Source organism: Myripristis murdjan, chromosome 13 (assembly GCF_902150065.1).
Source record: "Myripristis murdjan chromosome 13, fMyrMur1.1, whole genome shotgun sequence".
Lineage (NCBI taxonomy): Eukaryota > Metazoa > Chordata > Actinopteri > Holocentriformes > Holocentridae > Myripristis > Myripristis murdjan.
The window spans coordinates 15,548,874-15,576,772 of record NC_043992.1 but is presented as its reverse complement, the minus strand read 5'-3'; the positions used below and the strand labels follow the sequence as shown (position 1 = coordinate 15,576,772).

General features: G+C 43.5%; 2 protein-coding genes across 2 annotated transcripts; both read right to left on the bottom strand.

Annotated features, from left to right (window-relative positions):
* Positions 1-43: 43 nt before the first annotated feature.
* Positions 44-27,082, bottom strand: cep164 (centrosomal protein 164). The gene is given in 29 exon segments (XM_030066519.1): positions 44-1,034; positions 1,382-1,501; positions 1,608-1,680; positions 1,826-2,194; positions 2,558-2,660; positions 3,332-3,439; positions 3,625-3,808; positions 4,674-4,862; positions 8,904-9,163; positions 9,319-9,387; positions 9,484-9,567; positions 10,374-10,517; positions 11,093-11,215; positions 13,125-13,199; positions 13,992-14,187; positions 14,592-14,723; positions 16,058-16,543; positions 17,047-17,183; positions 17,388-17,444; positions 18,123-18,362; positions 18,365-19,462; positions 21,262-21,366; positions 22,272-22,352; positions 22,458-22,580; positions 22,750-22,914; positions 24,852-25,083; positions 25,934-26,045; positions 26,575-26,658; positions 26,872-27,082. Coding segments are annotated over 29 exon segments (5,253 nt in total). The 5' UTR covers positions 26,879-27,082; the 3' UTR covers positions 44-937.
* LOC115369836 (trichohyalin-like) lies at positions 5,042-8,328 on the bottom strand. The gene is made up of 3 exons (XM_030066526.1): positions 7,547-8,328; positions 5,691-5,972; positions 5,042-5,594 (listed from the first exon to the last, which is right to left on the bottom strand). Exons 1-3 carry the CDS (start codon positions 7,992-7,994, stop codon positions 5,179-5,181), a joined length of 1,146 nt encoding a protein of 381 aa, XP_029922386.1. The 5' UTR covers positions 7,995-8,328; the 3' UTR covers positions 5,042-5,178.
* Positions 27,083-27,899: the final 817 nt, after the last annotated feature.

Here is a 27,899-nt window from a genome sequence, read left to right as displayed (position 1 = left end):
AACCTGTAACAGATCACAGGTTCACGGGAACACAGCAAGTATATTAATATATAAAATTTATATTTATTACAATATTACATACAAAAATACAGCAACATTTTTCTAAAAACATTCACAAATATGTAACAGAAAGGGAGGATTCTCTCCCTTTGCCTGGATACACGTCATAGTTTAGACTTGATTATGAAATGCTGCCCAGTTAATGGCTTTTACAGCAGTGGTTATTTCTGCTTATTTCCTTTCCATCAAGTAGCTACCATTTAATTCTCCACATTTACTTTCCTTTGCAGATGTAAGCTGCTTTGTGTGTATAACTTGGCACACCTGCTAAGGTGGACTAGTGGGTAGAAAAAATAAGGTGGAAACCAAGAGATGCCATGGCCAGCAGTGCCACATCTGTGGAGAGGAGTGGACAAAGGAACAGAAGGATGAAAACCTTTGAATTGAAAATACAAGTGATTTGGCTCTCATCTCATTTTAACAGTATTGTCTTGCTTAAAATTGTGTTTTCTGACAGGCTAAAATGACAATGAAGCAAAGCATTAAAAGCACCACTGCCCTTTGCTGTTATTAAACTCCAGCTTCCATAACCACACAGCTACCAAACCAAAAGCCTGAGGACAAAAGTGGAACTGACCTCTGTGCAACAAAGAAGCAAAACCTCTTAGTGTTTGTTATATCCTGCTGGGAACACAAGATGGGTGGCATTCCCAGCAGGATCAATTATGTGTTTCCTGAACTGTAAACCTTTCTCCAGATACAACAGAGGTCATCGGACTTCCCCTAACAGTCTTGTGCTGAGTGTGCAGAGAAGGGACAAATCATAGGGGGCGCAAGACTCCCTCAGGAGATCCTGCATGTAAACCTCACAATTGTTTACGTTCTGAAGCCCTTACACAGTGACAGTGCAATGTGAGCCGGTCGTCCGCCCGTTTCCTCAGTAATGGTACACTTTGATCTGGTTGTTGTCGTCCAGGCCGAGCTGGACCAATCTGCTCATGCTGGACGGAGCCTGATAGCGAGTGAACAGAGGTCTGAGGAAGCAGCGTTAAGGACGATGACGAGGCACAGAGCTCTATTCATGCAACAGTCGAACGCAATGACTCAATATCAGGTGTGATGATGAAAGTGTATTAACAGGGCATGACAAAACGTAAGTCATTAATGAAACCCTCCACAAAATACACACCTAAACCCGCTTCAGTCAGGAGGCAAACATGGTGATCAAGATGAGGAACAATGGTATAGAGATGTATTTAAGACAACTGAGCCATGGATTATGTGTATTAAGATGCAACTATGTGGGTGCACTTATGTGTGTGTGTGTGTGTGTGTGTGTGTGTGTGTGGATGAGTGTGTATTATATCCAAGAGAAGGATACATGCTGCTGTCTTTTTTGCGCATCTCCAGCCACCTCTTGTTGCCGTCAATCAGCCCCTGCAGTCTCTGACCGTCCATCTCCACCGATTTCTGCATGGACCGCACACTACGGGCCTGCTCACTGAAACACACACACACACACACACAATTTTGTAGCATCACTGCATTGGTTTAGGTGAGTAAGGGCACATGTGAAAGTGATACAGTCAAGACATGCAGCTGGTTACCTAACAGGAGTGTATGTTGAGTAAGATGTCGTGGCTCTCATGGTGCTGGAGGCTACTGGGTCCACAGCTGCACCTGCACAACAGAGGCAGGACGATATTAACATCACCAATATCAAAATCCTGTCTAAACATTAGGTACATGCTAATAAAATCCAAAATCGTTTGACAGCACAGATAATTGGTGCTCAGTTCCTGTAATGTCCCGGGTGCTGGCATACCGGGGAAGAGCTGAGCCCAGCGACTGTGGAGGAGATCCTCTGAGACTCTCGGATGGCTGGCAACGGGGCTGGTGAAGAGAGGGGTGGCTGCAGGGCCTGCAGGGGGCGCCCAGGCCCAAGACGAGCCAGAGAGCCATACGGGAGGAGGTGTGGCCAAGGCAGAGGGCCCCAGGCTGGAGGAGGTGGCGGCGGAGGGCAGTGAGGTACTGTGAGGCTGAGACGCAGGTGGAGGGAAGCCGGGGTAGGGTGTGGCACTCTGCCTCTGGGCCAGAGAACCCAGCGCGCTCAGCACAGTGTTGAGCTGGCCTGAGATCTGCTGCAGGGACTCCGCTAGCTGCTGGACTTTGGCCGGAACGGTGGGATGGCCGCCTGACGAGAGAGAGAAACACAGAGAGTGCATGAGTAGGAAGGGTGGGGATGGAGTGAGAGATATGCCGCCAAGCGAGTCAGTCCACAGTGCTCAATTACAAAGACAGAAAAAACAATACTCAGTGTTTATTTATGGGTCAAATGCCAAAACAGATACTGCACCATTTCCAAAAACATAAGTTTACTCTCTCGCACTGAAGCGATGAATCAATATTACAAACCAGCACAATAAGAAATGCATTTTGCTCCACTGTTAACCCATACAGTTAAGAAGGATTATGTAGCCTTACATAACCATTTCAATTATTAATATGAAGTCACACAATGGCATAAAAAGAGAGAAAAAAAAGCAGTATGTGTGACCTGTCCCGTCCTGTGGGTCCACGGTGCTGCTCAGGTCCGACTCAGTCACATCGAAGGTCACCTTCCTTTCTCCTGCCAGCCGAGACAGATCCTCGAACAGCGGCTGAGGACAGGCAGTAACAAGGCAGAAAATAATTACTACTAGGATCAAAGAATTCATTACTCTGACTGTATGAATCATCCATTGGACAATGTCATTGGACAATGTCTTGAAAATATTCAATACACTATATTAAGGTACACTTCAAGGTTCAGTAATAAGTTAAACACACCTTAGCTTTATCAAATATCTGGAGGCCCGCTGTAGTTAGAACTTCAGTTTAAAGTGATATATTTAATGCTGAACTATTTTCTCATTTTGATACTCATATTCGACAAGTGCAGCATTATCTGACGTGGGGATTTTCTGCCACTCAGACTGCATTACTCAGACACTAAGTCAAATAATACTAAATGGATCTACCCTCTCAACATTTTGGATTTACAAAAATGCTTTTAGCTGATGCTCTTACCCAGAGGCACTCACAATCAGTGCAGCAGCTTCAATTCCTAAATCACGACAAAAGCATCAGGCTTTATTGCCCATACAACAGTCCTGTACCAAGAGTCCTTTTGTTAAATTCCTATTTGATTTCAGGATCAAACTATAAGTGGAAAAGTGATTGATTGTGGCCCCCTGCACACTGGAAAATAGAAAATGCCTGACCAATGAAATATCACTTGAACTGATTGTAAGATTGCAACTACAGTTTTGAGACAATGTTTTCCACGGACCTCCTCAGCTATAGAGCTCTCAAGCTGCTGGAGTTGTTCCTCTTTCTTCCGTAAGAGGTCGTTCCCTCTCTCAACAGCCAGCTGCAGCTCCACCACATTTCTGGCCTCCTGAGAGAACAAGTGAAGGACCGAAGAAGATGGTGGAAGATGGAAAGAGACACAACAATGAGGGAATATGCAAATCGGGCCAAATTAACCATGAGCTCCATGCTGATGTTAACTCACACACATCAACTACTGCTTTATACTTCCTAAAAGGAGAGAGCGAAATGGTGGGTCACACTTACTCCTACCTGCTGGAGGTTCCTCAGCATCTCCTGGGTTACCCCTGCTTCCTGACCAGGGTCATGAGAGGAGGACCCAGACTGGGCCGTCTGCAGAGCCGCCTGTCTCTCCATCAGCCGGCTGCTCTCCCGCTCCAGGAAGAGCCGAGTCTTATGGATGGACTCGCCCTCTGAGGAGATGTACCTCCGCATGCTGGACGCGCAGAGGGGGAGTAGAATAGACAGAGGAGAGAGAGTGGGGGTCAGGTTGGTGAATATGAAGGTGGGACAAAATGAGATACAACCTTGTTTCCCGCTCACAGATTGTCCTCCAAACTGCTGTTGGGATCAGACTTTTCAGTAAATTATCACTAAAATAACAAAAGTTAGGGTTAGACTGAAATATGGGCCTGCTTGTCAGTCTTTTTCCAGCCCTTAATTAAGAATAAACCAATCATTGTCATCCTCAATATATGTTATATGAATATGACAGGTGTGATGTGTATTTTACGTTGACATACAGTATTTATTGTACAACTGATCAATCCTAAACTGACGTCTAACTCCAATGGGCCATTCTGAGCTGATTATTCATAAATTAATTTTAGTGGTAGTTGTAACACTACCCTCCTGTGTTCACTGGAGAGAATTAGTGGCTGACAGGTTGTTTGGTGGAGAATTCTCCCTGATGTGAATAACAATCATGTGAGTGTTAATACCCTGAGAGGGATAAACAAGTATAGAAAATAGATGGATGAATAAAATTCGAGGGAAAACAGAAAAGACTCCTTGTAACTCAGGCATTAAAATCAGTCGTATTCAGTGTTAAATAATATTGAATAGTGGCTCAAAGCATCAACTATCAGTAGTGTCAGTCCAGAAATATCCAAAGCATTATCAGCTTTTAAAAACCCATGCAGACAAATGCTATTGTTGTGGCAAAGTTTTTGATATTGATCCCATCTGACTGTAAGCAACGGATACCCCTTGGTATTTAAATTCTGTCCTTACGATCTCTTCTATCTCTACACACACACGCAACACACACACACTCTCTCTCTCTCTCCATCTCTACTCACTCGTCCAGGCTGCTGTGACTGTCGGGTAAAGGAGAGAGGGGAGGATTGTCCAGGTCTTCTACATGTAGTGATGAGTCTCTCCTGGCACTAGAGGGCGCCATGACCTCGGCCTTCTCTGCCTTTTTCCTCTTCTCCTGCTTGGCTGCCGGTCTGGGGGAAGTTCTCACTCTCTCACTTTGCTCTAGCTCGCTGCATGGACAAAATAACACGGTAAGCCTGTGAAAAAGCTTTACACAAGCACTGTTACGTGCAAATTTAAAGCACTTGTGCAAAAAATGGTTTTGATTCAGTGATCAGCCATGTTAATTAGTTTCTGACTTTCTGGGTAAATAACAGGTTGCAAATTTCCAGACCGCTGACAGTACAGATGTGGTCAAGTATTTATTACAATCGGAAAACATGATGCACATCTACAAAGGAGCTCGAAAACAAAGTTAAGGCGTTTGCAGAACAAATGTCAAAAGTGTGTCATCAACATTCTGAATGAAACATGTCTGATGAAGCGTCAGTGTGTGTTGTCCATGTCTGTAAAGGAAGAGGAGGCCGACGTGGGACAGTTCGAGTCTTGTTCGGCTGTGTGCTGCCTCGCCGTGTGCCCAAAGTTCGTCTGATGGGAGTTCACCGGGGTTTCTTGTTGCTGGTGGCGGCCTCTCTGTGCTACGAGCTGGCTCAGCAGCTCTCTCATCATCAGCTGCTGGCTCTCCATCATCTCTCGCCACATGCACGTTTGTCTTTCCTGTTCCTCCTTCTCCAGCTCTCTCGTCTCGTTGCGCACCCGCTCCTCGTACTCCCTCTGCTCCTGGATCCGCCGGCTCTCCCTCTCGTGGAAATCTCGGTCCAGTTCAGCAAAAACCTGGTGCATTTCCTCCGCCGCATGCTGCATCCTGGACAGCTTCTTCCTTGGAGGCTGCGGGGGTGATTCTGAGAAGTGCGAACATGGAAACATTAGTCACCCGTACACAGTAACATCCGTCTCGCTCCAAGTTAAATGTTACCCCTAATAAAGCTGCTAGTGACCTTTTTGTGGCGAGAGCTGGCTCAGCAGCTCTCTCATCATCAGCTGCTGGCTCTCCATCATCTCTCTCCACATGGACATCTGTCTCTCCCGCTCCTCCTTCTCCAGCTGTATCGCCTCTTTCCGCACCCGCTCCTCGTATCTCCTTTGCTCCTGGATTCGCCGGCTCTCCCTCTCGTGGAAATCTCTGTCCAATTCAGCGAAAACCCGGAGCATTTCCTCCGCCGCGTGCTGCATCCTGGACAACTTCTTCTTCCTCTTCCTTGGAGGCTGGGGAGGCGATTCTATAAAGATTTAATAGGGAAACATTACAATACACCATACTACACATCTAAGTGAAATGTTACTCCTTTGAGAAGCTAGGATTAATAATAAGCATTACATGAAATATAACAAGGAATTTATGCTGTGATTTTGGCCAGTACATTACCCAGCTACTACCCAAGTCTGAAGGTCTAGAAGGCAGCATGTGGGATTGCTTTTAAGAGGCTTTGCAGGCAAACCAGGGTATATATATTTACAAATTTAGCACTTTCAAGACAAAATTTAAGTGCAAAACATGGATAAATCATCCTTCTAAAGCCTCAATCTGAATTTTATGGAGCCCCAGAGAGGCCATAGAGAGGAAAAAGAATATATCAAGGCCACGATTTACTCATTCATGTGCACAAGATAGAATTTGTGAATTCTATCCATTTAATTAAATCGTACCCACATTTTGAATCATTTGTGCACGAGATATAGTTCGTTATCTCAAACAGATTAAATCGTTCCCACGTTTTGATTAATTTGTGGGCACGAATTGTGAGATTAAACAATTTTGGCGGTGTCATGACCAATGATCACCCCAGCCGTCACTTGCTTGAGGCGCTTGTCCTCAGCTGTGGATAGAGACTCTTTAACTAAGCTTTACTTTAGCTTGGGGGTGACTTACCAAGACATGTTGACAACACTTGTTTTGCAAGGGATTATTATCAGTCCCTCTTACAGTGATGTAATGTCCTTTTGCAAACTCATAGTCCACTGTCATTTTAGTATTCTTCAGCCATTCTCAAAGCTTCTAGTCACTTGGCACAGTTAAATATCTACACAACCTGCTAATATGTTCATGTGTTCATTTTGCCTATGGAGTAGCCTAAATGTGTTCATTTTGACCGAGTAAATAACATAGTTTAAGCCCATAATTTGCAGTATCAATGTACATTGCTGTATCATTGACTGGGTTGTGATAAATATTTCCAGTCGCTGTGAAAGAGGAATTACTCCTTTTTGCCCCCTATATTGTGATACGGCACATATTATGATATTAGAGAGCCACCATGTGGTCAACTTGAGTACCTGCATTTCCTTATGGTCAGTGCAGGTGACTTATGTACACAGTATGTACACTTATCTTGTGCACATGAATTAATCAAAATGTGGGACCTATTTAATTAAATTGAGGCCATGAATTATATCTCATGCACATGAAATGCCAAAACAGCATATACCCCTTATCAAGCTTAAAGACCCCATGAAATGGACTCTTACACGGCTTTATTTTAAGGGATAAGTTGGATGAGAGAGGATGCTGCAAGATTTGTGAAGGTTTTATTGGGTGGAATTTTCATGTACACCCACTAGTCCAGCATGATGTCACTATTAAAGATATTTACAGGAAATAGAAGTTATGTGGGGTCAATTCATGAGGACTTTAATATGTTACCACAGAGTTCAAATCCGAGCCCAGGCTCTTTGCTGCATGTCGTCCCCTCTCTCTCCCCTGCTTTTCCTGTCTCTCTCTCTACTGTCACTATCAAAACAAACAAAAATGCCGCCATGCAGCTCTCTACACGGGGTATGAGCAGAGGAGACTTACCGGGACGGCTCTCTGTCGCTGACACCTTCTCTTCGTCCACCTGGGCTAAAGTTATGTCTTCTTTGCTGTCCACCTCGACGATGTACGAGGGTCCCGCCGCGGCGTCGTCCCCGTCCTCGGCGTCCTCGCCGCCCCCGGAGCCCGCCGGGCGGCTGGCCGGGCCGCTGCCCCAGATCAGCTGGCACGCCTCGAAGTAGAGCCAGTGCAGCCTGCCGCTGCCGCCGCTGCCGTGGTGCGCCGTCATCTGCAGGTACTTCTTCCTGAGGGTCTTGAGCTTGCTGATCACCTGGCTCTTCTGCCTGGAGATGCCTCGGTCCTGCAGGAGCTTGGCGATTTTCTCGTAAACCACGGCATCCCGGACCGTCCCGGACAGCTGCAGGTCTATCTCCGGCTCGGCGCGAATCGACAGCAGCTCCCTGATCTCGAAATCTGACCAGTTTGACGACATCGCCTACCGCAAACCTCTGAGGTTTAAGTAGGAAAAGTGTAAATAAAAAAAATAGAGTCCGCGAAAACAGCAGTGCCGTCTTCAAATCCGAGTCGCGGTTTGATTGCGTGCACACTGCGTAGGCTGTGATTGGCTGGCCGTCACGTCTGAGCAAAGTGGCTTCCGTTTCAGAAATGCACTGTACTTTTATTGGATTATCTTTAGTCGTAATATTTACTCTAAAAACTTTGGTCCTTAACACAAAGATTCTTTGTAACCCCCTCATAAAGTCAATAATTTTATAGTTGACAACTTTTTCTGTGGAAACATTATTTTTAACAAAGATGATAATGCGATTTTTCATATTCTAATTTTACTTCTTGCCAAATTTCACAGTTACAACTTGAAATTTATTAACAAAAAACAGCATTTTTTTTGTATTGATGAATGTGTGTAATATCTGCAAACTCTTTAAGTGACTTTATTGTCATACACTCGCGTTTTACTTATTTGTTATTATACGTATTTTTTATTATAAGTATTATAGGTATTGTACGTCTCTTTCGTTAGGTTTGTGTTTTTGCTGTATTTCTCTCTTCTAATAATAAATAATACTAATAAATGAATAAATAAATAAATAAATAAACCACTTACTTTAATTATTTTATGTATTAGACAGATAGACAGAGTTTAGTAGTAGACGGTAGATAGTAGTTAGTTACAGAGTTTTACAACTCCATAACTAACTACTGTACTTCTTTATTTGGTCTTGTATCCCTCCCAACTCAGTAAATCTGCAATAAATAAAACTGCAGTGTGTGTGTGTGTGTGTGTGTGTGTGTGTGTGTGTGTGTGTGTGTGTGTGTGTGTGTGTGTGTGTTGTACTGGGGTGACCTGCTCCCTAAAGAGCAGCCTGTGTGGGAAACTTACCTGACCCTGCGGCTGAGGCGGTCACATCTCTCCTGCAGCAGATCCACCTTGCTCTCCAGTCGCTCCTTGTCCTCCCTGGCCCTCCGGCTCTCCTCCCTGGCTTTGTCTCTCTCCTCCCTCATCCTCTCCTGCTCCTGCTTGGCCTCACTCCTCTCCTCCCTCGCTCTCTGGACAAGCTCTCTGGCTCGATCCTTCTCCTCCCTCATCCGCTCTAGCTCCTCCTTCAGCTGGTCTCTCTCCAGAAGCAGCTTGGGTAAAGCCTGGACGGACACACACACACACACACACACACACACACACACACACACACACACAGACACAGACACAGACACACACACACACACACAATCACAGGGAAGGATTAGGAAATACTGATGGGTGGAGTGGATATATTTTCAGTGGTGTGACTCCCCACCTCGATCCCTCTGTCCATCTCCTCTTCTTCCTCCCCAAGCTTCTTCCTCTTCTTCTTCAGCTCCTCTGCCTGGTAGAACCAACGAGATCAGAGATCATTAAACCATGTGGCTCAAACGAGTGTATCAGTGATCGATGGATCGACAGTTTATATGAGATGGAAGACCTTGTTGTTTAGCATGGCCTCCTGGCTCTTCAGCTCTTTGGCTCTCAGCTCCAACTGGTGCGCTAGATCCTCAAGTTCTGACTCCTGACAGACAAAACAAGAAGGATGAGTGTAAAGTGTATAAAGTGCAAGCGAACGTCATTAGCGTTTACAAAATCACCTCATGAAAAACATCAGTTCTTCATTGTGCAACATCAAATTAATAAAAAGAAGTCACTGAAGCTGCCTTATTGTTCACTTTTTACAGGAAACCTCATTTTTGCTGAGATTTTTCACAACTCTCTCGAGCCTGAGAAAAAAACTATTCTTCATCTCCGCAGAATGTCCTGCTGGGCTGCACAGAATCTGGACTTTTTGTCACTTGAGGACATTTTCTACACCATGTTGCCAAAATATACCACTTCAGGGTTAGGGACCACGCAAGGTCTAATTAGTTGAGCACTAACACCCTCTTTACACCTGACATTAACATGAGCCCTGGGTGAATGGCTCGAAATCATATACACAAATGTGTCTTTTAGCAGTGAAGTTTAAAGCCAGTGAGTTTTCAATCCACAGCAGGCAGCTTACATAGTAACTTGTCAAAATGGCCTGTCAGGAATGAGGCAAGATGACTAACATCAATTTTCAGGGAAGCAAATACTATAAGAAGTAATGTGAAGACCAATAAGCATTTTGGATTTCAAGTTGGACGCTGGAGACCCATTTTAATGTCAAGTATAATTGTAATAAATAGAAATCTGATATAAGATGTATCTTAATGTCATGTGGGAAGGAGACCTGAAGGAGTTAGGAGCCTCAAAGACAATTTGGTGTTAGAGGCTGTGACTCAGTGGCATGGCACCACAGCTGCAGCATTACACTACACGTTTGTGTGTATGTGTGTGCACCTTGCGCGTGTGTGTCAGCTGTGTCTTTTGGATCTGTGCGTTGAGCTGCAGTCGGAGTTTCTCCAGCTGGACGGTGTGTGAGGCCTGGAGGTGCTCTCGGTCCTCCTGCAGAGCGGAGAGCAGGCGCTCCCTCTGAGCAGCCTCCTGCAACACACACACACACACACACACACACACAAATTGAAATCAGACAAGTGCCAATATTACGCCTCAAAATAAGAAGCAGTTGGAGTTGTACTGAATGTAGATAATGGTAACATTAACCAACTTATACTAGGAGTGCTAATCTTGTTGTATGTATTATATTAACCCTATAAATACTGATTCTTAATGTCATGATATCACTACTGCATCATGGAAGAAAGTATTGTGATATGATGCTGTTGATTCTTCACCCACCCCCATCATCTCCCCCTCTGCTCTTCTGCTATTTTAGCCTTATACTGCCACACGATCATCTTTCTTGTGGAAAAAAGTCCACTCTTCATTTTTTCTTGTCTCTTGTCTGTTTATGATTTAATACATATATTCTAGGGTCACAGGAAGATTTTTACCTTGACTGTCCAGGCACTGAATCTTTAAGCCATGAGCTCCTTATTGTAACTAGTAATACCATGTTGACACATTTATTTATGCGTCTTATTTAGCCTATTCTACTGTTGTCTTTATTGCACGCTGTTTACGATGAGAGCAGCAGCCACATGTGATCTCTCCCTGACCTCGTCCAGATGCTTCTCTCTGATGCTGTTCAGCTCTCTCCTGTGGTCGTCCCTCAGCTGCTCCAGCTTCCTGTCGTGGTCGCGCTGCACTTCGTCCCTCACTTCCTGCAGCACGTCAGCCAACTGGGTATGGGAAGTGAAAAACAAAAGCAGGGCGTAAGGGATGTTTTATAAAAAAAAAAAAAATAAAAAAAGGTGCTTTTGACACATTACAAAATAATTCAGGTCAGTTAATCAGGCGTCAGACAGACGGGGTATGGCTGTACGTTAAATAGCGATACTGTAACTCTGTGACTGTCAGAGAGCGCGTCTGTACCCCAGATGATGAACTTTTATCTGTGTCGTTGCGTCCTGTTTACCTGCCTCGCCAGTTTCCTCAACTTTTTATCACAACTGTTTCCATCCACCTGAAGGCCAATGCTGCTTTATGCCTGCAAAATTATAGGTGGTGTAGTGCAAATACTGCAACTATTTCACCTGATGCACCAAACTTTATACTGGGTGATTTCCCTCAGAAAAGTCACTGATCACTAAATCTCTTGATCTGTCTTTTGGGTCAGTCAAGGAGGCAGAGAAATCCTTCCCACTGCACGCCATGGGTCACAAAGTCTGTCAAGTCCAGAATACAGGCTAAGAAACTTGCTTTTAACATGGCAAAGCCTCTGAGAAACATACAGCCATCAAAGAGGTGAAAACTGAGATGTTACAAGCAAAACATAACTATAAACTTAAATTAGAGAGCAAGATGACTTCTAACAACCTCGGATCAGCTTGGTCAAGCACGAAAACCACTGTAGGCCTCAGAAATTCAAAAAAACACTAGCACTGTCACTTTAGATGGCTTTGACAACCGATATTGAATTTGCAAATGCTCTTGACTGTTTATGTACTCGTTTTGATACTTGTGCTGTCAGCAAAGAAGTACAGGAAGTGAGTCAAAACTTGAAGACACTCAGCACTTTTACATCGACCAAAAGGACAAATAAGACAACATTTGTGATCGATCGCTTAAATCTTGTGCAAAAGATCTGTGCTCTATATTTGACTGTATTTTTAATCAGTCTTTAAAGACGCAGCATGTACCTAGAGTCTAGAAGGATGCTGTGCTCATCCCTGTTCCCAAAATCTGCTGCCCCAAAACCCTTTTAGACCCACTGCATTGGAATCTATTGTAATGAAGACTTCTGAGAAATTGTTAAGGTCTGAAATCTTAAAACTGAGCATGACCTTGATTCCATGCAGCTTATAGGCCGCTCAGAGGAGTAGAGGATGCCACAGTCACTTTAATGAATTTGCTTTTTGAACATCTGGAAGGGAAGGGGGCACATGTGAGACTTTTACTTAGTGTTTTCTAATGCTTTTAATATAATTCAACCCCACATCTCATCTGAGAGGCTTTTAGAACAATTTCATTTAAGTAATAATCTTGTGGGCTGGATTCTGGACTTTCTAACCAGCAGGACATGAAGAGTTTCTCCTGTTCAGCTTCTCCCGTCTGGACGTACGTATAACATACCAGCCTGTAAAACCAAGCCATCTAAAAACAGCTTGGTCCCAGCAGCCATCAGTGTGATCAACAAGTCATAGCTGTAGGAGCAAAAGTCTTTGTTATTTATTGATTATTTATGGACTATTACACATTTCTATCTTGTTTTCCTTTATCTTGTTTTAACTTATGGCACTTTTTGACTTTGTAAGTTCTTAATTTGTTTTTGTTGATTAATGGTATATTTTATTTCTACCTTGTTTTTAACAATGGCTTTTTTAAGTCTTGTTTTTCATACTGAGCACTGCTGTCACTTTTGTCTGTCATGTCTTGTCTTTGAGCTGGTGCTTGTGTGTGGAAAAGGAGCCTGGCTCACTCGCTGCAAACCAAATCTACCTATGCGTACAAATCAAGTAACCTTCAAACTTGAACTTCACTCTCTTCATCTTGAGAAAGTAATTTCCTACAAATCATGTCTGCTCTTTATTTAGCCATATTTCATTTATTAAATGAAGCAACATTTGCATTGTGTGTGTGTCATGTGACCTCTCGGTGGTACTCTGCCAGCTGCTGTTCAGGTCGAGGGCTCATCAGCTCCCGCCTCCACTCTGTGCTTTTGACCTTTACACATGCAGAACAGCATGCACACAAACAGAGAAACACACAGATAAAAATCATTAATCTGCCTTCCCAAAGTCACGAAAATGCCACCCTGTACTCTGAAATTGGAACAGACACAAGCACCAGTGGAAAGCAGGAAGAGCTGAGTGCACATTTTTTCCCCTCAATTTTTTTCTACTTGCTTTGCGCCGTTTGCATCCAAAGGCACTGAAATACTTTTGAACATAAACTTAAGATAAATCCCTAGCCTGGATTGGATTTGTCATTCAGAGTTGCTTATTGGCCATGAGACAATTTGAATTTTGTAATTTATTGGATGTCATTGTCAGTATTAACTCAAACCCAACAGTATTAACTCTAACATTACTATAACAGTTTACACTGCTATTTTATAATCAAAAAAGCTGCTGTGAAAGAGGTCTATTTGTGAATCCTGTGTTTACATGTGAAACTATCTCGGGGCAAGTTTAGGATTGAAAAAAAAATGCTTTTTAAGCTTTCTTTCTATTGTCTAGCCTTTTGCACTGGTTGTTTTTTTTGTTTTATTCAACCAACTTTAGTTTCTAGCTTCTTGTGTTTACATATACCTACTTGGGAAAAAAAGGTTTTTGCCCCTATGGATCTAGGACACACAGTGAAATATAATTGGTCCTGCAGGCAAATTCAGGAGAGCATACCAGAGTCATTCCAGCTACAACAGCAAAAACTCAACTGTTAAATGTTGTGAGTGAGTCAACAGAGGATAAAACAAAAACAGACAAATCTAGGCTGGCCAGCATCATCTGCAGTCACCTCGAGTTTCAAAGAGTTCAGTTTCTCATCCCTCTCTCCCAGGAGTTTCTTCCTCTCTGCTTGCAGCTCCTCCTCTGACTCCATCCTTAGTTGCTCCATGTCCCGCCTTCTCTGGGTTTCCAGCCTATCACGCTCCACTGCTTGTTTGTCCTCTAGAGTGACACGCAACTCCCTGAGCATGGACTCGCTCTCCTCCCTGAGGACAGGACATACATAGTAATGTTTCTGGCTGGGATTGTGGGCAACGTTTGACTACAAACTGAATGAAGGTCAACTGCCTTGAACAGCCCTTGTGTCTCACTGCACTGACAGTTCAGTTTGTGGTGCAGGGGCTCTCAAATGTGTCATGAACCCCAAAGTGGACACACATTTGGGTCAACAGGAGTAGTAGCTAATGGGGATCCTGCATCCAGAACCCTTTTACGAGCACATAAACTATCTGGATGGACAGATTACTCTAGGGGTCAGTGGGAAAAATTCTTGTTTTGTGTTTTGGGTGAATTATTTCTTTAACTAGGGGAACCCATGAAACCTGATTAAAGACCATCCAAGGTCCCCAAACCCCACTTTGAGAACCAAAACCATTTGTGTGTGTGAGACCTGAGCTTGCGTTGCTGGGTCTCTCTGTCCCTCTGAGCAGACGCCCCGAGCTCCTCCAGCAACCTATCAGACTCCTCATTCAGCCGGGCCTCCTCCTCTCTCCTCTTAGACTGGAGACGTTCACGAAGAGCCCTGGGGCAGCACACACACACACACACACACACACACACACACACACAGAATTTGAAGAAGCAAAAAACGAAAAAATTGATTCCGGCTCACGATGTAAACTATATTTCAATTTGTCCTGAGCTCCTGTGTGAGAACAATAATATGAAAAAAACATTAACCATCACCATAATTTGATTTACTAAAACACAGCATGATGCATCACATTACGTCATCTTCAGACCACCTTTACTCTGACTTAAGACAGTTTGCATAAAGGAGAGAAACATCTGTGTATATGTGTGACAGGCCACACATATACACACACACACACACACACACACACACACATACACAAACAAACAGGGTCATCATTTGGCTGTAGGCATAAACACTGAGCGATATCGTAAAGGTCAGTTCTCACTGCACAGGGAAAATGAGGATTCAGTGGTGGATATTATCAGAGCACAGAATGTCCAACTACTGCTGCAAAGGCCATGCTGCAGTGCTGATGTGGAGTAACAGTCCTCTCTTTACTCGCTCAGCCCTTCGTATCATTCTTTCCCCCCTTCTTCTGTCTTGAAGCTGACGTGACATGCTATTTTTCAAATTTGGTCACAGTCTTGCTTTTTTGATGAAAATGATCATTGAGGTTAGACAGACTTCAGCCATGCCATGCTGCTTCAGTTTAGTCAGTGACTAACTAATTAAAATGTCATGTGATTTTAGGAGATGAAAATAACTGAATGAGCAACAAAGACATTTCACAATGTAGCTGTTGATCTGGGAGATACTTGATATTTTAGGAAAAAATAAGGAGGAGACAATTGCTGTTGTTGACTAACAAAGTCACAAAGAAATTAAACATGATTAGTTCTACATCCTGTCTTCAGTGGTGACGTCACACTGAACCAGTAAACATGAACAAGAAATTCAGCCAAAAAAAAACACCATCACATTTTTCAACAAACAAGTCCATTCCATCAGATAAACTGCCTCTCTCTCCTCCTACCTGACCCTGCTGGTTGTTGGTTTACACTTTTCAAAGGGTACCTCTCTATGTTTAGCCCTACCCCAACATCCTGTTTTAAGAGGAAATAGATAAAATTAGGGAAGCAAGAGCTTCTCAAACTGTGGTTTCATTGTGATTTTAACACTGGTTGCTGGGTTAGTTCACTTGATTAAAGCATAATGTTTCAACCAAGGAGACCTCACTGAGGAGGAGAGGGTGTGTTTGAATCTACTGAGGTATTTAACTTTACTTAATGCAGGTTGTAAAAGCCTCGAGCGAGGCAGTAAAAGGCTTGTGAGGATTGCAAATCTTTCCTTGTCTCCAACGTCAGGATGTGCAAACCTACCCGACTCTCTCTTTGCTTTCCTCCCTCAGCTTCCTCTCCTCCTCCTCCTCCTCTCTCTTCAGCTCCTCTCGGAGGAGAAGCATGTTCTTCTCCTTCTCCTTCGTCAGACACTCCTTTTCCTCCTCCATCTCTTGCTCGGCCTTCCTCCTCTCCCTCTCTCTCTCCTCCTGTCTTCTCTCCCTCTCCTCTTCCATTTCCCTTAGCCTCTTCTCCTCTCTCCTTGCTCTCTCCTCTTTTTTCTCCTCCTCCATTGCTTTCTCCTTCCAATTTCGTACTGGGGATTTGGGCTCTTCGAGTTGAGTGTGGGACGTGCGGACCAGCCGGCCCCGGGAGGTTTCGGGCCTCTGGAGCCCCAGAGAGGCACTGAGGCCTTCAGCTTTTGGACGGAGGCCAATGTCCTGCTCCGACTGAGAGGGGCTGCTGAGGGAGAGCGGGGGGCTGGACTGATGGAGGACAAGACGGTCAACTTTTGGAGCCGGCATGCTCCTGGAGATGGAGATAAAATGTCATTCCCAATGTGAGGACATTTAGTAAAATATACACAGTGTATTTTAAGTGTCAAGATAAATGAAACATTAAAAATATAGTGTGATTACTGTCAATGCTGAACTCAATAGCACATCAAGAAATGTTTAAACACCTCCAAAACTGAATTTAACACTTCAAATTCTTTATTTAACTCGATTCTAAACCTTCTAAGATTGTGAATTTAGATAATACTACTTTAAGACTTACTCAGGATGTTGACACCCTGTTTCTGCAGAAAGTTTATGCCCCAATAAGTCTGAGCACTGGGGCCTTTTTCCAATAAAATTATTAACAACTGCATTATTTCTAATGCTGGGGGCTGGTGTGACCAAAGCTGAGTGTCAATCCACCAAAGGATCCACCAAACACATGTGGAGACATGTCCCTCTCGACCTAACTGATGAAGAATACACCCCCGCTTCCCAACTGGCCAAGAACACTGCTGTAGATTTACAACAAACCTTTGAACAGGCTCCGGCCTCTTCATCCTCTCTCCATCCTTATCCTCCTCCTCCTCTTCTGTTTCCTCTTTGTCGTCTTTCTCCAGTGGACTGACAGCAGCAGAGAGGTCCTTGACATCTGTAACCTTCTTCAACGGCTTGGAGAGGAACACAGAACCGAACCCAAAACAAAATGTCAACTAGTGAATAAATTAATGAATAGGTGGTGGGCTCTCTTCACCTCTTATAATACTATGTGATCAGAATTAACTGTTTTGTGTGAATGCAGCTGCAATGAAAGAGGATTTCTAGACTTGACTTACATATGAAGATTTCTAAACTAGTGTGGGATGTGTTCGTACCTTGGATTCGTCTATGGAGGATGAAGCATCCTCAGTGTGCTTGCTGGCCTCAGACTCCTGCGAGAACATGCACACAGACACTCAGAGACAAGCGACAAGGTTAACAGTTATGCATGAGGACCCATAAACACACTCAAGAACCCGCACTAGTACATCCCAGATGATAGTGAGGCATGCAGCCTTTACCAAAGACACAGAAACACACTCAGTAGTAGATAAAGGCAGAATGTGCGCTCAAACACGAACACAATGCTGACAAGCTGGAGGTCAAGAAAGCAATCTGCACCCAAAGCAAGCAGACTGAAGACTGGGAGGCAGCAGCAGGAGGACAGAGTGGTTCTGAGTGTAGTCGCATAGCTCTAGGTCTAAAACAGCCGCTGCTCAAAAGGTAGACAGACACGTAAAAGCCTGCACTTTGAATGGGAGAGAAGGAGGGACAGAGGGGCACCAAGAGCAACCAGAATCTCTCCAATCCAGTCCTCAGGGGCTCAAACGCGCTGACAGCTCATTGGCTGGCCTGGACGTTTGGTTTGGGCCTTAATTGATGGACATTCCAATGTGGGATCCAGGTGCAAGGTTGGGAATCATGGTGGACCTGATAGCCCCTAAGGTAGTGGAGTTGGGTTTTGGAAGGTGCACAGGCCCGTGTTTATAGAGCTTATATATTGGGTTGGGTGGGGGAGGTGCTGGGTGGGTGGGTGGGGGGGCACGCACAGTGGTGACACCGAACCCTACCTCTGCTGGATGAGGGTATTTTTCGGCCGTGCTCTCCGTCGCGCCAGCATACCGAGTTTTTCTCTTTTTATCAAGCGCTTTAAGGTTTGTCCGCTTTGTCTTCTGGCCCAGCTTGGCGGGCTGGAGGTGAGCGGTTTGCGTCTCAAACCTCTCCACGACTTCCTCGTCACTCTCCGATGCCGTTTGGGTTTCTCGGCGTGACTGCCTGCTGCGTCTTCGCCTATTCCTCCCTCCGTTCCCTCTGCGTCGCTTCGTACGCATCTCTCTACCACCTCAACATCGCTTTCCTCTCCTTCTTCCGTCATTTGCCTATGGCTCAGGGAGCATCTCTCCAAAACCTCCTCACTCTCACTCTCATCATCCTCCTCCTTTCCCTTCTGCCCTCCCTTGCTATTTATACTCCTCTCAACCTCTTCCTCCTCTGCCTCGGTGTGTCCCTCCTCACCATTCATGAATCTCTCGAGAACCTCGCTCTCTTCCTCTTCTACCGAGTCCTTATCATCCTCCTTCTCCACCTCATCTGCCTCCTCATTTTCCTCACTTTTTAAACATTTCTCCACTGATTTGTCGCTGTGTCCCACTAACTCCTCCTCTGAATCCTGCGCAAGAAGTTTCATTAGTGTTTTCTCCTTTTCTGACTTCTTTTCACCGAAACATCTTTGTGCTATCTCCCTTTCCTCCTCGTCCTCCTCCTCCAGCACCTCTTCCTCAATTTCCTCTTCCACTGCCTCAATGTCCTCAACTTTCTCCTCCACAAACCTCTCGACCACATCGCTGCTCTCCTCATGCTCTGATCTGTCTCTGGGCTCACCATCTCGGCTTTCAATGGACCTTTCCACCTTTTCCTCAGTGCCATCTTTGCCCCTTCCGTCACTCTCCGCTGCCTCAACACTCTTTTTTTTGCTTTCAGTCACCCCGCCCTCCCTTTCCTCACTTTCATCCTTCTCTTCGTCATCCTCATCTTTACCGTGTTCCTCCTCTACCTCATCGCTCTCTTCCTCCTGCACCACTTCATCACTTTCTCGCTCCTCTTCCGCCTCTTTGTTGCCTTTTACACCTTTCTTTTTGGCTTCCTCTACTTCTTCCATCTCTTCTTCCCACCTATTCTCCTCTTCCTCTGACTCTGCTCCCTCATCGTCCTGCTTCCCTCCTCCTTCATCCTCTCCACCCTCTCCCTGAACCGCCTTGTTTTCCACCTCCTCTCCCTCCTCCTTGTCCACCTCATCCACCTCTTCCTTTGCCTTCTGTCCTGTGGCTTCACTGGACAGAGGCTCGGGGCTGCCATGGTCTCTGCTGCCTGTCAGGGGAGACAGGTGGAGGTGTCGGCCCCTCAGAGAGTCCTTGGTGGGTGGGGAGGAGGGGAATTAGGAGGAACAGTCCATCCATCCAAAACAGAGACACAAGGGAAGGCGTGCAGAGACACAAGGGAGAAAAGGGAGAAAAGTGAGGGAGGAGGGAAGGTGACCAAAGGAGGTGGACTAAGAGATTGTGACCCCGTGAAAGAAAAGGGAGGCGGGGATCTTTATCTTGACTCTACTGCATGCAAAACCAACTGACTGCACACTCCGCATGGCCAAAACTTATGTTATGTTAGACATACAGAAATCAGAGAGTATGTAGGTATAAATCTTTAAAAATACACACATGCACGCATGCACATACTAAATATACACATTCTCCCTCTCATCCCTTTTCCCCCTTTTCTCTCTCACACTCATACACAGAGGGCAGGATCATATAATCATAGTGTTTCCCCTGTTTAGAAAAAGTAACAGTGGTACACTGCTGCTAAAACCACAGGAAGTCACATGTGACCCACTTTCTGTCTTTTAGTGTCCCCTGTACAATGAGTTAATTTGTTCATTTTAATGACTTTTGACAGAGTGGGGTTTTTCTTCTAATGGTGGTGGTTGGGGGAGAAATGTAGCAGGAATGGAAGTAAAAACCCCGAAGAGACACTAGAAGTCGTGATTTTGGTGATGGTGAAGACATGCTGCTGGTTTTCAGACTCAGACAGCGAAGCAGTAACAGTGACAGTAGGTGGACAAGAGGACAAACAGGAAGACACAGTAGCAGCCGTTGCCATAGGACAGATCCGAGCAGCACAGGAGCTGCACACATACAGTACATCCCGGTGCAAAGGTGAAAGGTCAGAAGGTAAGAAGTCAAAAAGGTCACAGGAGAGAAAGAGAAACAAGAGCAGGAATAACAAATGGTTTAGAATCACAGTTATATGAGACAAAGAGAAGAGGCCACTATGGTAATGATACAGTGACAACATGAGAAATATGCAGGTGATTAGGGATGTCCCAAACTTGCCTATTAATCTACAGCAGATTGCTGACTAAATATCTCATTTAAACAACAAACTTGAAACTCCTCTCTCCACAATATAAAGTTATTCTCTGACTCAATTAAACTACGGCTTGGAAAAGCTAAACAAATACTGCAACTAGCGTAGCTTCCAAAGTATCAAAGGCTGCAGTTTCCGAGAAGGAAAAGTACTTCAGACTGCTTCATCTACAATAATAACCTGATTCTGTATAAAGTTGCTAGAATGGCAAAGACGTGCAGATAATTTTCCTTTCAACTACATGAAAAAAAAAAAAAAAAAAGAGGAGCGATGAAAAAATGCCTCATCTTAAAATAGCTGACTAAAACAGGGCAGCCCTTCAAAGGAAACAAAGATACATTCTACAAGTGTAATACATGGGACAGTAAGAAGCTGGATACACAGTACAGAGAGGTGGTAGAGAGGTTACACATTGTATTATAATATTATACATCAGCAATGAGACAGGCAGAGCCAGAGAGAAATACAATGACAGAAACGTAGCAGGGAGCTACAGCAGTACATAATGTGTGTGTGTGTGTGTGTGTGTGTGTGTGTTCGTGCATGTTTGTGTGTGTGTATGTGCCTGTGTGTCTGTGTGTGTGTTTGTGCGTGTGTCTGTGTGTGTGTGTGTGTGTGTGTGTGTGTGTGTTCGTGCATGCATGTGTGTGTGTGTGTGTGTGTGTGTGTGTGTGTGTGTGTTCGTGCATGTTGTGTGTGCGTGCATGTGCATGTGTGTGTGTGTGTGTGTGTGTGTGTGTATGCGTGTGTGCGCGTGTGTGTATGCCTGAGAGTGTGTGTTGCTACCTGTTGGGATGGTGGCTCAGGGCTGTGGTCTCCAGATAGGATGAGGTCCTGTAGCTCTGGCTCAGTCCTCTCCTCTGGTGGGGCACCACCACTGGCCTCACTGTCCTGGAACACACACACACACACACACAGAACTTATGTTATTTAGGGACGGTGTGCGGTGTACTTTCGCTCTCTAGCTATCTTGCTAACATTTGCTTAGAACACACAACAGTAAGGCTTCATGCACATTAAAAATATGAATTTACCTAAAACCTCATTTAAAAGTCAAGTCCCAGTTAAACGCAGAGTTCCCTTTACTGGTCGGGTATGTCTACACATTGTGACAAATAAAGGCCAGTTGTACATTAATTGTTTTTGTGCTTACCACAGATGAGGTTTGTTTTCATTTTTATCATAATTTGCAACCAGTGAATTGATATGTTATTTGGTAGCCTCATTTTTGTACAGGTAATATTTATACTCACTGGTTTGAACAAACAATTTGATAGTATTTCACAGAGTGGATTTGTTCATTTCAGTTTAGTTTGTATTGTGTAAAAATGTTTAGTTTTAGTTTAGTTTTTATTAGTTTCAGTAATAGTTTTTGTTTTTTCTTATAATATGGGGATGTTTGTCGGGGTCTAGACTGAAGACGTTCACAATCGGTATTACAGTACAGACCCAACACTTTGTGAAGGCAGTTGACTCACAGTCATGTCGATGTGGTTACAAATTTGACTAAACTGGCAAAGATTAAAACTAAAGACATTTACTTTAGATTTTTATTTTGTTTTAGTTAGTTTTGTGAGTACACAATATTGTTTCCGTAATTTTTCGTATTTTTTTCTAAAGTCCAGTTTTCATTCTATTTTAGTAAATGCTAGTCTCAAATAGTCTTTTCATCTTTTAATAGATATGGCTGCCCTAACTGTCTATTACAGCAAGAGAGATTTGTGGCAAGATCCTGTGGCATGGATACTGCAGTGATCACTAAGAATAAATGCAACAGATGTTTCTGTGCTGTCTACCTCATATTGCAGGCCTCCTCCAAGGGCATCCAGGTCCAGGTGGAGGTTCTTCAGCAATCCGGCTGAAGCGCGAGGACTCGGCTGAAAAAGGGACAATATCAAGTTTGACTAGGGGTTTATGTGAACCCTTAGGCAGCAATAATCAAGCCCTTTTCAACAAGTTGAATTTGTCTGTGGGTATTGTACCTCATTTTCTGAGATTTTGTCCTCATCATTGTCATCGTCATCATCAAAGCCGGGCAAAGACAGAGATACCCTCTCCTCCTGCCTGCTGCCTAAAACACTGGAGGCTCCACTGCTGCGAGGGGCCTGACAGAGAAAAGAGGGGATGTAAGTAACTTCATCATAAATGGTTTTGGGATGGTCTGTCCTATTTCCATGAAAAGTCAACAGTGCAGCTTGCTCTCCACAATATAAATGTACTCTCACAAAAGTTGAACAAACACAGTAGCTGCTCATTAAAACACTCATGTCTCACCCCCACGGACATCTTGAGAGGCTCCAGCCCCCCAGAACTGCCAAGGGAGCCCCTGAGGGAGGGTGCACATCCAGGTAGGGAACCCGGGCCGGCGCCATCCAGACCTCTGAGGGGAGCCAGGCCGCCCAGTGGGGATGACAAGGGTCCCAAAGCCGAGTTGAGTGCCTAGGGCACAGCAAGAGATGGGTGAGTAAACACACAGGGCGCACAACTGTGTATGAGTACAGTTTTGACAGATTGGCAAAAGGTAAACATTGCACCTCAGTCAGAATGCCCATTGCTGTTGAAAATTGTCAAGATGCTGAAATAAGACTCAAAATGTGCTATAAAATACTGTTTTTTTTATTTTTATTTATTTATTTATTTTTAGATCCTCCAGACTAATATAATCATTAATATCTGGCAAAATAATTAGTATTATTACCTTAACAATTACTCAAGAAACCACTCTTAATAAATACCTGATTAACACAATAATAACACAACCCAATTTCAATTTCTCTTCTTGCACCCTGATTCCTTTAGGCTGAATAGCCAATCAGAAAGCTCAGAAAGAAGCAATCATCAGCCTCAGATACTGATTGTCAGCCTGAGGAGCAAAGGCTGATGGTGGGCTTGATGGGTCTCAGACAGATTAATAATTTTCTCCTATGACTTTCACTTGTAATGTATCTATATGGTGTCACATAATCTATGTTTGGCGAGTTATCTGTGTGAATAAAAAAAAATTAAAACAAAATACAAACAAACAACAACATGGGCCCAGAATTCCAACATGTATCAGCAACAGCTGTTCTCAGTGGTTTTAAAGTATTTAGCTTGGCTTTTTCCTTTAAAGCCTGTGATATTTATAAGATTCTAGTGACACAAAGTGAAGGGAGACCAACCCTAACAACCCTTACCCTTACAAATCACTTATAAATATCCTAAACAACTTAATTAGCATCATGCTGGTGGCCCAAAGACTTTTCTTTTCAAAACATATAGCTGATAAAAATGTCATTGTGATGACATTTAATTTACCGTGCCATTTATGTTAAGCCATACTAATCTATCAACATGCTCCAGTGACCCAGTAAAATAGCCATGTGTCTTTGACTTCACGGTTCAGTTTTTCTACATCAGTGAACATTTTACAGCACACTCAAAAGAGGCAGCTGTTGCTAAGGATGACCTATCGAACAACACTGTAGGAGGGATGCCACTGACAAATATTACCCAAGAGAAAGCACAGTCCAGCCCAATCAAGTTCAGTTTGAATGAATAAAAACAGTAATGCACCTCCCATCCTAATATGCAGCCTACATAACAGATAACAGCACAGATCTGAACATCCTAACTATACGCTTTGGAAATGTAGTAACATGAATGGCAAACATGTTCATTTTGTAAATCCTGTATAAATAGATACATTTAGGCGGTTAATGTGTAAATTGCACACATCTATATGTCTGTAAAAAGCTATAATAGTGTTTTAGCCTGAAGAAACTCTTTATTAACATTATCAAGACTGACTACATTTAAGATAAATATTTTGTTTTTAATTGTTTACAGTATGTTTTTTAATGTTGTGCTCACTTCCTCAGTATTTGTCCTCTGACCTACCTACCTGCACCTCTATACTGTTGCAATGACCAAATAAACGCAATCTTGCTCCATGAGTCCTAATGCAGTTCAGTGCCACAGCTCTGCCATAAATTCTACCTTTTAAGAAAGTTTATAATGTTAAGTTTGTGTTGACATTGTAGAGAATGCGTAAATTTAAATCTGTGTTTATTATTGAGGTTGTAGTTTGCAGAGGTCTTGTACTGGACTACATTATATTCAGAGTGTTTATAATTTTTTGTCCTCCTATTTATGTAAATGAGGGGGGCAGAATAGTAGAAACAGCTCTCAGTAAAATACAGTCCAGTCTAACAGCACCACTAACTATGAGCTCAATGCCAAACACAGAAGTGAATGAACACCTCTGTTCCTGTGACAAAAAGAAAACCTGAGCATTATAGGCAGCAGAAAAGTAAACTTTATGACAGAACAGTTGGGTTGGATTGTATTAGACTGAGCAGACAATTGAGCATATATCAAATAAATCAACCACTCACTCCAGGAGTGTTCAGCAGCTCCTTCTTCTTTTTTTCCTTTTTCTCCTTCTTTTCCTTCTTTTTCTTTTTCTCCTTGTCCTTCTTGGCCCCGGCGCCTCCAGCGGCAGCTGTGAGCTGGGCACGCTCACGCTCCTGGATCACCAGTCGGCGGTAGTGCTCGTCGCAGGGGTGATCCCAGGTGGACTGGCCAGTGGAGAAGTTGAAGTAGTACACGTCCCCCGTCACGTCCTGGCTGTGGAGGGAGGAGGAGGGGGAGAGGAGCGGGGTCACTTCGGCACCTCAAAACAGGCCCAGAGAAGGGAAGGAGACAGGAAAGACGAGTGGATGGGTGGGTGGACGGGCGGATGGGTGGGTGAACGAAGAAAAGTCACTGGAAGTTTGACTGTCACCTAAAACTGTCCTGTCCTGAACCAGAGGTCATCTATATTTTATTAATTTATTTTTAGTCTGTCTAAAAGCAGTGCTGGCTGTTAATGCATTACAGTCATTGTATTACTTATAACAGCAATTAATAGATTAACAAATTACTATTTCTATTTTTGGCTGCAGTATTAATCCTAAACAAAAAATTAGAATCATATTTAATCCACTTGAAATTGTTAATACAATACTAAAACCTTATGTTTTTTTAAAATTATTTTTGTGTACAATGATGCCTTTCATCTAACATCAAGCTGCTGTTATTAGTTAAATCTAACAGACCTACTGGTGTAATGATAGTGTGTGTCAGATAGAATGGTGTAAATCAAACTTGCTGGGGCAGGAGAAAGTGAAGAACATGCCAGACTAATGCCAGACCTGAAAAAAACAGTTTATGTATTGACAGCTTGTGTCTTTGGCACATAATTCCAGATCACGTATACTATTTACAACAGCACTGAATTCATTACAAGAAACTGGAACCCCCAGAGAGCCACAACAGTTGCAACAATCAACACCATCCATCATTTTTAGGCCAAATGTGATTCCATATCACAACCGCAGCAGACTCCTCGCTCTAGACTAAAGTCTTCTAATAGAAAGGGTTGTGGTCTGGGGTCAGCCCAGATGCCAGGGCCCCAGTCCCCGCTCTCCCTCCTTACCAAGGCTTCCACTCGTGAGGCAGAGGGGCAACAATGCCCTCCCTGGCAAGCCAAAGGAGCTCCGGCTCGTTGTCGGGATCAATGCCAATTTCTCTGGCATACTCGTGGATCTCTGATGAGAGGGCAGACAAACATAAAGAGAAAACGATATGAGAAGAGATGAGGATATTACATTTTGTCTCATAATAGTATATAATATCAAGCAACATAAAATATGATACTCTACAGTTTTCAAAAGCCAATTTAAACATCAATATTTACAGACTTTAGTTGCTGATTGATGGACAGAGGAACAAATGGAATGTACTGATCCCAAATTGGTAAATTCTTGTGTTACAGCAGCAGGTTGTCCACACATTGCACAAGAAGAGTAGGCTACACAAAATATTAAAATATATATTTATACCATTAAAATATAAAATAATAACTATTTAATCAAAGGCCAATATTACTTCACTGTATGGACCATCCACAATCACGGAATGTATTTCACACTAGCTATGTTAATGCTCAGTTTTACCTCTTACTATTATTATGTGGAACATGCCACTTTGAAAGTAATTAGTAGCACTGATTACTTTCAGGTTTATTAATATGCCTGCGTACCACCATATACTGACTATTACCCTGGAAGTTTATACCTTGTTCAGAGGGGATATAGTTCTCATCATAGTCCTCTTCAAGGATCAGCTGGTCTCCAATGAGAGCAGCTGCAGTCATGGCTTCTGGAAAAGCAAAGGGGAACTGAGACACAGGCTGACTAGCAACTTAAACAATATCAAATTTTACAACACCGCAGGAGAACAAAACTCCATCAATCTAATCAATCCAGCGGGATATAGTTCCTAGCTGTGCTGTGCAAAATACACTGCTTGCTAGAGACAGACTATAACATATTAGCTTGGCAACTTACTCAGCTAAGAAGATTAACAAATTACCTGTCATGTACACAGCTCTTTAAAAAACACAAATAAGCGATGCTTTAAAGGAAAACGGGCTCCCAGCCACAAAGAAACTGTGCATTAATAGTGCCAATGTCTTCCCATCTCGATAAATAAAGACAGACGACGTGCAGTCATTTTAAAGCCAGTAATGTTCAGGAAAGCAAAGAGAGGGGTAGGCTTACTCCGTTAGCATCTCGGCTAACTTCAACATTAGCTGTGCGCCATCTAACGTTAGCTTACCCAGCTAATTACTCAGAGAATCGCCTCTCAGCGTAGATTTACCTTCTAGGCTGCTAACCGCTTTCTTAATGGCCTCCTGGGCAGGATCGACCAGCTTTCATTTAGTTAACACAGACATTTTGTAAGCAGAAGGTAGAAAGCCGCACAGACTAAACTATCAACAACAGCACATCTCCAAGGACGCTCTGCGCCCGTTTCCTGTTGACGATGGCAACGTCGTGTCAACTCGGGCGCTGATTGGCTGAGCCTTGTACCGCACTCATTCAAGTTGCTCTCAAAAGCTCCTACCCTCGAGTTTGAAAAATAGGAATATACCGTAGCCTTATGCTTTTAAGTGTTAAATTAAATGATGACTCCGATGGGTGTCATCATGAGTCCGATGGGTGTCATCATGAGTCCAAGCCATGGATGTATTAAACTGATTTAACTCAAATGTTGCAAAGAGTCTGTGATTGTACACATGAAATGTTGTGGTTATAAACAAACACACAAAAATACACTTTATAGACAAAAGTACAGGGACACACCTCTTAATCAGTGAATTCAGGTGTTTCATTAAGTCCCATTGCCACCTCCATGCAATCTGCCTTAAACCCAAATTTGTGAAAGAAAGGCTCGTTCTAAAGAGCTCACTGAATTCCAGCAGGGTACTGTGACCATAATGTAATGGGATGTTACAATTGCAACAAGTCAGTTTGTGATATTTTTTCCCTGCTAGATATTCCACCATCAACTGTAAGTGCTGAGGTGCATAGTCAGGGCCTGTTCTAGACAGGCATATA

Excerpts from the sequence above, each read along its gene's own strand:
- LOC115369836 (XM_030066526.1), bottom strand. The coding sequence starts at position 7,994 with ATGTCGTCAAACTGGTCAGATTTCGAGATCAGGGAGCTGCTGTCGATT. Across the intron at positions 5,973-7,546 it reads AGCGACAGAGAGCCGTCCCG|AATCGCCTCCCCAGCCTCCA; the intron begins GTAAGTCTCCTC and ends AAATCTTTATAG. Across the intron at positions 5,595-5,690 it reads CCAGCTCTCGCCACAAAAAG|AATCACCCCCGCAGCCTCCA; the intron begins GTCACTAGCAGC and ends CGCACTTCTCAG.